The sequence below is a fragment of the Lolium rigidum genome, chromosome 7 (genome assembly GCF_022539505.1).
Source record: "Lolium rigidum isolate FL_2022 chromosome 7, APGP_CSIRO_Lrig_0.1, whole genome shotgun sequence".
Classification (NCBI taxonomy): domain Eukaryota; kingdom Viridiplantae; phylum Streptophyta; class Magnoliopsida; order Poales; family Poaceae; genus Lolium; species Lolium rigidum.
The window spans coordinates 48,503,407-48,513,407 of record NC_061514.1 but is presented as its reverse complement, the minus strand read 5'-3'; the positions used below and the strand labels follow the sequence as shown (position 1 = coordinate 48,513,407).

Sequence of the window (10,001 nt, the reverse complement as noted above, 5' to 3'; positions counted from 1 at the left end):
ACAAGCTCAATCGACAGTGCATCGCGAGCTCAATCGACAAGGCTGCCGCGCGGGCTCAACCGCCGAGGCCGCTGCCGCGAGCTCCGTCGAGGCCGCCGCCGCTGCCGCGAGCTCCGTCGAGGCCGCGCCGCGAGCTCAATCGCGAGGCCGCCGTCGCGAGCTCAATCGCCGAGGCCGCCGTCGCGAGCTCCGTCGAGGCCGCGGCCGCGAGCGCAATCACCGAGGCCGGCGTCGCGAGCTCCGTCGAGGCTGGGGCCGCGAGCTCAATCACCGAGGCTGCCCGTCGCTATCTTCTCACGAGGCTCAGCTCGGTGTAGTGGTGTACCAATGTCTGCTAGCCTCGCCTCTCGAACAGGGGATCTCCTCGAACAGTTAGAACAAAAGTGAGGGGATAAGGAAAGTTTCGACAGAAAAGAAAAACGAAAATACTATTTGAGAGGTGGGGCCTACCAGGACAGGTGTCTCTTATTTATTGGGCCTGCAGGATAGTACGTGCAGGGCTCCCTGCAGGAGAGCCGAACCCAGCGACGCGGGTGCCTGTTCGAGGGAGCATCGCTGTTTTCCCCCACCTTCATACTAAGTTATTCTCTAGCATAACTTTTACGGTATGGCTCTTGCATTGTCTTGAGCTTAATCTTGAATTCTTGGTTGATCCCATGTAGGTACATTGATAAAAACCCGACGATGGAGACGGCCGGGATAAGCGCGACGACCTGGGTGGTGGGCAAGGCGCTGAGCCCGCTGTCTGGCGGCTTGCTGGAGGCATGGGGTGCCAGTTCCCTGCTCGGATCCAACATGGAGGACTTGAAGATGCAGCTGATGTACGCACAGGCCATGCTCAACAACGTCCAAGGCAGGGAGATCCACAACCCTGCCTTGGGTGAGCTGCTAGGCAAGCTGCGGCAGCTCGCGTATGGGGCAGATGATTTGCTGGACGAGCTCGATTACTTCCGCATCCAGGATGAGCTCGACGGTACCTACCATGCTGCTGACGCGCATGCTGCAGGCTGTGTCCCAGACCTCGTCCTCAACGCTCGCCATACGGTCAGATCTTTCGTGAATAAGGTCAAGCTACCAGCATGCTCGCGTGCTGCCACGCGTGATCATCCTGACGAGCAGCAAGATGGTGTCAAGCAAGGATGCTTTTCTCGCATCTGCTCGTGTGGCAGGTGTGATATCTTCTCCTTACCACCATCACCCGCAAGCCAGGTTGGCCTGCAGGTTGACAAAGGATGCGTACCGAAGTTTGCCTCCAGTGCTCGAGACGCCGCCCTTACTGTTGGTAAACACTTTCCGTGCTATTCTTTTCCGTCTGTTCACGATGATGATTCTGACACTAGCGTACGTGTACAACGATTTGTCTGTGGTGCCTGGAAGTCCTCCAAGGCATCACAGAGGAATCATGACGCACAAGCACCAAGGTTAAAATTTGATAGAGTTGAAATGTCTAAAAAAATTAGGAACATCGTAGAACAGCTGAAGCCCGTTTGTGCTATGGTTTCCACCATTCTTAATCTTGAGTTACTTGGCTCCAGCCGTACCCCTAGTAAGGAAACTGCTATGAACAGAGCCCAAACCACCCCAAAAATCGTAGAGCCTAAGTTATATGGGAGGGATAGCCAAAAAAATTTTGTTGAAAATGAAATTGTTAACGATGAATATTGTGCACTTACCGTGCTTCCTGTTGTTGGCCCGGGCGGTATTGGCAAGACAACATTCATGCAACACATATATGAAGAGATGAAGAGCCATTTCCAGGTTCCCATTTGGGTATGCGTCTCTCTCGATTTTAATGCGAATAGGCTAGCAAAAGATATTGTGAAAAAGATCCCTAAAGTTGATAATGAAAACACAAATTCGAGTGATGAAGAGCTTATCGAGCAAAGAATCAAAGGAAAGAGGGTTTTACTTGTGTTAGATGATGTGTGGACACATCATGACAATGAGTGGACAAAACTATTAGCTCTGTTTAAAAAAGAGGGGGCGAAAGGTAACATGGTTATAGTCACGACTCGAATACCCGAGGTAGCAAACAAGGTTAAAACAACTAAATGCTCACTAGAATTGGAGCGTCTATCCCCTAAAGATATTATGAATTTCTTTGAAGAATGTGTATTTGGTGTCCAGAAACCATGGGTTGACCATCCAGAATTAGCTGAAGTTGGAAGAGAAATAGTGGAGAAGCTGAAGGGCTCTCCTCTTGCAGCAAAAACTGTCGGTAGATTACTAAGAAACAAACTTACATTGAACCACTGGATAAGCATTTTGGAAAGTAAAGAATGGGAATCACAAACCAACGACAATGATATTATGCCTGCTTTAAAGCTCAGCTATGATTATCTTCCTTTCCATCTACAAAAATGTTTTTCGTATTGTGCTTTGTTTCCTGAAGACTACGAATTTGGTAGGGAAGAGTTGGTTCAGTTGTGGATAGGACTAGATATTTTACATTCGTGTGATATGAACAAAAAAAGAATTGAAGATGTTGGACTTTTCTTTTTAAATGAATTGGTTAATCATGGATTTTTTAAAATAACTAATAATCAGGATGGAAGACCTTTTTATGTAATCCATGACCTACTACACGAGTTGGCGGTGCATGTTTCATCGTCTGAATGTCTTAGCATATATAGCTCTAACGTGAAGGACATACAAACCCTCCCTACGGTACGTCACTTGTCTATTATCGTGGATAGCACATATGTCAAGAATAGATTGTCTTTTAAAGATTATAATGATAATTTGAGTGCACTAGGGAAAAGATTGAAAGTAGAAAATCTACATACTTTAATGTTGTTTGGAGATTACCATGGAAATTTTGCCAAAACTTTTGGTGGTTTGTTTAGGGAGGCTAAAGCCATTCGCGTCATTTTCTTGTCCGGAGTGTCATACGATGTGGATGATATATTCTACAACTTTGCAAAACTTGTCCATCTTCGCTACCTAAGGATCAAGCCGTTGTCTCACTGGATCTTGTCCTTACCAAGCGTGCTATTCAGATTGTATCATTTAGAGGTTATTGATCTAAGCAACGCGAATCGTTGTGTTATTTCAACTAGACATATGGGCAACCTTGTAAAAATGCGCCACTTTCTTGTGCAAGAAGACCAGTTTAACATTCATTCTAATATTTTTGGGGTGGGAAAACTAAAACTCTTTCAGGAATTAAGGGAATTTAGGGTGAGAAAGCAGAGTGAGGGTTTTGAACCGAGTCAGCTTGGGCAATTGACAGAGCTTGGGGGATCACTTTGCATTTATAATCTTGAAAAGGTGAAAACAACAGAAGAAGCAAATGAATTAAAACTGATACATAAAAAACACTTAAGAGAACTCATATTAGAATGGGATCCTGAGCCTTCTAACAACAATCCTTTACAAGAAGAAATTATTCTTGAAAGTCTTGTACCCCATAGCAGTCTTCAAGAGCTACGCATTAAAGGGCATGGGGGAACTAATTGCCCATCCTGGCTATGTGATAATCTCTCAGTTAAGTGTTTGGAATCTGTTTGTCTAGAAGGTGTATCCTGGAAGAATCTTCCGCCTCTAGGAGAGATATGGATGGTTAATGAGCGTGGTGAAGAGTATCAGTGTTGTAGTATCTCACCTCCAAACTTTCATAATTTGAAAAGGCTGCAATTAAGCAACATATCTAGTTTGTCAAAATGGGTTGGAAATGGTGCCAGTCCCTTTTTCTCCCACTTGGAAGTGCTCATCCTTACACATTGTTTTGAACTTATGGAGTTGCCGTTTTCACATCCTACTTGCTGTCAAGCACAACAAGAAGAGAAAATGGCTTGGTTTCCTAAACTACAAGAGCTTGTTATTGAAGACTGCCCAAAACTAGCGTCGTTGCCTCCTATCCCTTGGAGGATTCATGCTCCATGCTCTGCTATGATAGAAAGTGTGGGATCAGATTTTGAGAAGCTCCTTTACAAAAGAATAGATGGAAAGGAAGTAGGGGTGGAAGTTGAGGGAAAACATGGTCACCGTGATGTGTCGTGGAATGTGTTGAATTTCTCTAATCTAGCTGATGTGGAATATTTGCGTATGGCGAGATGTCCTCTCATGCCGTTGAATCACATGCGAGTGCTAACTTCTCTGAAAAAGATCGAGATAGTAGGTTGTCCGAGTAGCATCTTGTCGTGGGTTCAAGGTGTGGGTCATGGCATATACAGGTTTCCATGTGAAGACTTCACTATTCGTGAATGTGATACTAGTGGGGAAGAATTGACGCTGCTGCTCTCATTCTTTCCAGAGCTCTCGACCTTGAGAATATATAATTGTAAGAATATAACTGGGTTAGGTGTGGCAGAGAATGCAAAAACTACTACGGAAGAGCAGCAGCAGACAAGAGACGATAACAAGGAAATAATAACAACAGCGATAGCAGCATCACAAGGACTGCTGCTTTTGCCTCCCAAGATACAGTTCTTGCTAATTACTGAATGTTTCTCCAATCCACCGAACGATGACCACGCAGGCGGAGGTGGGCTCCAACGTCTGAGCGCCCTCCGCCAGCTGGATATAGAAAATTGCCCCGAGTTCTTCTCCTCTATTTCGTCCTCCTCTTTTCCCCCTTTCCCGACCTGCCTGCAAGTGCTCATGATAAAGGGCGTTAAGCACATGGAGACGTTGCACGCCATCTCAAACCTCACCTCTCTCACCGCATTACACATAAAATTAATTGGTGAATCAAGAGCTGAGGGCTTGTGGCCTCTCCTCGCCCACGGAAGCCTCACAGAATGCACTGCTTTGCACCTCCCTGTTGCCTCCGGTTTCTTCGCCGATCCCGACCCCTCACGGCCGCATGACATAGAGGTGTTTTCCCGTTCCTCCAAGCTCTTGTATCTGACCACGGGAAGCAACACAGGAGTCCTTGCCGCGTCGATCTGCAGCCTCCTCTCTTCCACCCTCACCAGATTGCATCTCATCTTCCATGACGATGAGGTGGAGCGCTTGACAAAGGATCAAGAGGAGGCCCTTCAGCTCCTCACCTCTCTCCAAGAGATCGGATTTTTCAAGGGAGACAAGCTGCAGCGTCTCCCTGCAGGGATACACGAGCTTATCAACCTCAAGAAATTAGACATCTGGTACTGCTCGGCCATCCCGTCCCTGCCCAGCCTTCCGAGCTCTCTGCGGGAATTAGAGATCTACCGCTGTGATTCCCTCAAGTCGCTGCCCAACAGCCTCCCGAGTTCTCTGGAAATATTGGAGATCGCCCACTGTCACGCCATCAAGTCACTGCCCAAGGATGGCCTTCCAAGGTCAATGCTAGAATTAGATGTCCATCGAGGTAACAGCGAGGAGCTAAAAAGGGCGTGCCGGAAGCTAATAGGAACCATTCCGGTTGTCAGAACCTGACCAATCCAAGGTATGTAACAAGCGAACACTTTCCCTCAATCTCTCTATTCATCTCCAGTTACTTCCCGTGCTTTTTCGATTCCTAACTTTGTAAGCCTCAAAATCGTTCTTTTTGTTTTGCTTGGTGCATCGCACTCACTGTTGTTTGTTTCATCTAAATAACTCACTTGTTTTGATCTACCGTGCAGGTTTCTCCTTGGATTTGTATATTCATGTAGCCTGCTAGAATGCTCTCTATGGAATCAGGGTTTCAGGGTGCCAGCTGCAAGTGTGACAGTCTCAGTTTGTATCTACAGCCTGCACATAAAACTGGTTAGTATACTCATTTAATTAACAAATCAGTACTGCCTCACTTCCCTCACACTTTAGAAGAAGAATTTTTTTTTATCATAGTTTGTTCATCTGGTTGATGCTGTTTTGATTACCTGGGGCAAATTTCCCTTCGTGTGTCCTTCAATTTTTTGAGACGATTTCTTGTGTTGTTATGGACTGCTCTGTACTAGAGTTCAGTTTGACCAAATAAGATCTTGTTTGAATCCATCCACGATTCCACCATTACCCTCTGTTTTTCTTCCTATCCCACACCAGAAACCACAAATACCATCAATCTTTCCCCAGTTTATGTTGTTATTCCAAAAGTCTAAACTGTGTGTGCTCATAATACCGTGCAGGCTGCCCATGGAGTCATAAATTCTCCCATCTTTGTAGAATTCTCAGCATTCAGGCACTGCTCTAACATTATTGTCTTGATATGGTACGCATGTGTAACATCACAGTTTCCAAATTCCATGCATCAAGTCAAAACTTTCTCGTTTGGTTACTGGCTAATCTGATGTCTGAACAAGATTTATTTATTTACTATGCAGGGCTCCATCTTTGAGTTAAACATTGTTGCAGCCTTGTATATTTCGCTCCATCCATGTACAGCGGGCACATGAGTGTCATATGTGGTATATTCATCCTACAAGATAAATCAATAATTCTGGTAAGCATATGTAGGTGGAATTGTGCTCATGTTGTACCATACCAAATTACAAATTCCCTACATGATTTTCTAATTAATGCTTAGATGTTCAGGAAAACACATTAAAATATAACGTAGTAAGAAATATCAAGAAAAATGACATGATACTCAGCTAATACTATTTCGTAGTTTCTCTGTCTTCCTCCTCAGTGGACTTGATTTATGACACACTTAACACTTTGTCTATCTTCTGCAAGTATTCTTATGTTCATTCTTTTTTTTTTCTAGATAAGTTTCAATACTGGATAATCTGATGTCTGACCAAGGTTTATTTATTCACTATGCAGGGCTCCATCTTGGAGTTTAACATTGTTTTAGCCTTGTAGATATCATTCCATCCATGTATAGTAGGCACATGAGGGTCATATGTGGTATCTTCTTCCTATAGATAAATCCATTCTGGTAAGTATGTGTAAATATAACTGTATCATGTTGTACCATACCAAATTACCAATACCTAGATGTTCCAGCAAACACATTATAATATACTGTATTAAAAAATAGCACGAAACTAACATGATTCTCAGCTAATACTATTTCGTAACTTCTCTGTCTTCCTCCATGGATGTGATTTATAACAAACCTAACATTTTTTTCTATCTTCTGCAGGTATTCTTATGCTCGTTCTGGTTGTTTCTAGATAAGTTCATTTGCATTTTGGTCGTCACCCATAGAGACTTGGTGGTAAACTTAGATTGTTCGCCCTGTGCGGGTCAGATCACCAATGTCCAAGGCGTAATGTTGGAAGAAATGAGACTCGGTGATTTGCTACTGAAATTTAGGTTTGTATTTTTCTACAGTTCGGTTCTCTATTGAATCAATACAAGGTGTTCTTGCATTCTTCATAATTGTGGCTTAACAGAATTTAATGAATTATAGGAACTTGAACGAATACTCAATACTCATGATATTAGTGCTTGTGTGGAGCCAATTCAGATCTCGGGCTGTCATTAGTTGGTATGCACAATGTTCTTCCTTTGACCCGTTTAGAAGTATAAAAGATAAAAGATTTGTTGTATAATTATTTTAAGTTCCAAACTTTCAGACACAACGATCCTGGGGTTTTTGGTATATGGCTTGTGGTACAACTATGGGAAACAGCTCTACAATAGGGACATATCTGTGAAGGTACCTTTGTTCGAAGGTTAGTTAAACCCACTGAAATGCATGATCGCTTTAGCTATCCTAGATTGTATTCAATGTGCAAGTGTCAAACTCTTGTTGCCTCATGAGACCTTGGTTAGAGAACTTTTTGCTTTCTTGATAAGTTGGTAGTCTAGCTTTTGAGCACACTTACATTCTCTGTATTCATTGCCAATGAAATAATATACGAGAGTGATGAGTTCATACATATAGTCGTAAAGATAAAGCACTTATTGATCCGGAATATTTTTCTGTCCCACCAGAGCCAAATAAGAGAAGATTTCATGAGCCTTGATTATTGCAATCTGAATATTTAGTGCGTATTGTTAAGTTTGATGTTCCTCTAGTCTGAAGTTTTTAAAAGCCAGTCATTTCTTTTGCATAACCAATTTTTTCTAGCCTCTCCGACACTTGGCAATGCTTACCTTGATCGGGAGATTGCATACTCTACCAGGGTACATATCAAAATCCAAGAATTAAACCGCTTCTTCCATGTGTTCACACCATACCTACCTATATAGCGCATATCCTGCTATCCCTAGTAGTTGATTGTGCACACTCACCAAAGTTCGAGAAGACACAAAAGCCCTTTGTGGTCATCTTCATCAACCTTGTGAATTTGTCAGCATTGATGGCTCTCACACAAAAAAGAAAAAGAAAAAAAAGAAAAAAAAAGTAAAAGAAAGAAAAGGGGGCACCATATAGAAGCTTGAAATGTTCATCCTCAAACAGGAGGAAATTTTCAGCAGCGCTTCAATGTTCATGTGCAGAATGGCTAATCGAACTTCTACCTGTGCAATAAAGATAATGAGAAAATCTGTTGTGTCCTGAGATCACCTTTCGTTGCATAGGCCTCTCAATAAATTATTATGATGCTTGAGTCCATTCTTTCCCACATACCCTGGACATTATTATTCCAATGACTGGCATTTGAAAAACTTTTTTGTACTGGAATTGAACTCTTATTTAGCTTTACAATCTAGATATCAGATAAGCTTTGAATTACCTTACCAAGCTCCAGATAAGCTTTCCACAAATATAAAGTAGCTATAGGAAATACTTTGGCCATTCGCCAGTGAAGGCTGCCATTATGTAATGAGTGTAGTACCGGATCATGACAAGATAATTTCACTAGACACCTGCCCTTGCAAGGTTGATCAGGGAATAAAAGTGTTGGCTACTCTTGTTTTCTTTTGCTCTGTTGAAGTCAGACAACCTAGTCACCTGGCGTTCTAAAACTTTGATAACTATATTGTTGATGCTGTTCACTCTCGTAACTCCACTCTCTCATGGCAATGAATATGAGGTTTTGTTTAAACTTATGCTCAATTGTTAGCTTGCTACTTTGATAAGTTTGCAGGAAGTGTCTCAACCTGAAGTTTATGAGGGTCTTAATAACTGTTTGCACATGAACACTTGTTTGCAATCTATCTATGCTAAGCTTTCAGGTATTTTACAAACATGTGGGCAAGTTGAATCAGGAACCTATACCCTGTGAAAGATCTGGTCTGCCATTTACTGGAATTTGAGACATCTTTCTCAAGGGAAGAATCTGCCATGGAGAAGCTTGAGTTGAACCGTACCTTGTATTTACTTCTAACAATGTGATAGTGATTGAAGCGATAATGGGTTGTTACCACACATTATTTTCCTTCTAGCTTCTATAGTAGGTTTCCTATGTATGAATGGTGCTGAAATAGGCCAAAAAATTTCACCCGTTCTTATCAATATAATGCACTGCTTTGCAGTATGTTCATAACCTGCTTGGATGTCAGTGTGGTTACCTGTGTTACGTTAGAAATACTGTGCCTGCAATGGTTCAATGTAAAATTTGGCCTTTCTAGTGGTATTATGATATCGAGGTGGCAGTGCTGATCCTCAAATCATGTCGTCGGTGTGTTGTCATGTTTATTATGCGCCCTGCTTTTTTTTACATTGAGAAAAATCATCTTATTTATGGATACAGCGCAAGAAAAGAATACACGTGATTTTTTAAATGTAATAACAAGTTATGACCAGTACATCTCGAAGAGAGCATCAGTTTGTAGGCCTCCTCTGAATATAAAAGTTGAGGACTACTGCCAGAATTGTGTATGTTGCATCTGTCACCATCAGATGACTAATGCGAGAATTGCGTACACACTCCGTCTCACGAAACTTGTTTGAAATATGTTAAAATTTGCCGTCTCACGAAACTTGTTTGGAATATGTTAAAATTTAGATGTATCTAGATGTTATTTAGTATCAAATGCATCCAAATCTAGACAAATCTCCGACATATTTATGAAAAACACAAATTGAGCAAATTCACTCGCATATTCGTCGACGGTTACGCCGCTAGGAGGATTCGCTTGTACTTGATCCATTGCCGCTGCCCAACGGCTACATGCCGGTTTGATCACGTCCGAATGACCTAGGAATGGCAATATCAACCTCCTCTAACATCTCCATGTACGAGGTGTTGCCGTTCCTA

General features: G+C 42.5%; 1 protein-coding gene across 2 annotated transcripts; it reads left to right on the top strand.

Annotated features, from left to right (window-relative positions):
• Window positions 1-684: 684 nt before the first annotated feature.
• On the top strand, window positions 685-8,463 carry LOC124670286 (disease resistance protein RGA2-like). 2 transcript variants are annotated; one of them, XM_047206787.1, is made up of 8 exons: window positions 685-5,371; window positions 5,550-5,673; window positions 6,033-6,115; window positions 6,228-6,346; window positions 6,673-6,787; window positions 6,995-7,167; window positions 7,265-7,342; window positions 7,431-8,463. In XM_047206787.1, the coding sequence occupies exon 1, from the start codon at window positions 685-687 to the stop codon at window positions 5,359-5,361; it is 4,677 nt and encodes a 1,558-aa protein (XP_047062743.1). In that variant the 3' UTR covers window positions 5,362-5,371; window positions 5,550-5,673; window positions 6,033-6,115; window positions 6,228-6,346; window positions 6,673-6,787; window positions 6,995-7,167; window positions 7,265-7,342; window positions 7,431-8,463. The 2 variants fall into 2 exon arrangements, with proteins under 2 accessions (XP_047062743.1, XP_047062744.1); XM_047206788.1 differs by lacking the exon at window positions 6,033-6,115.
• The last annotated feature ends 1,538 nt before the right edge of the window (window positions 8,464-10,001 follow it).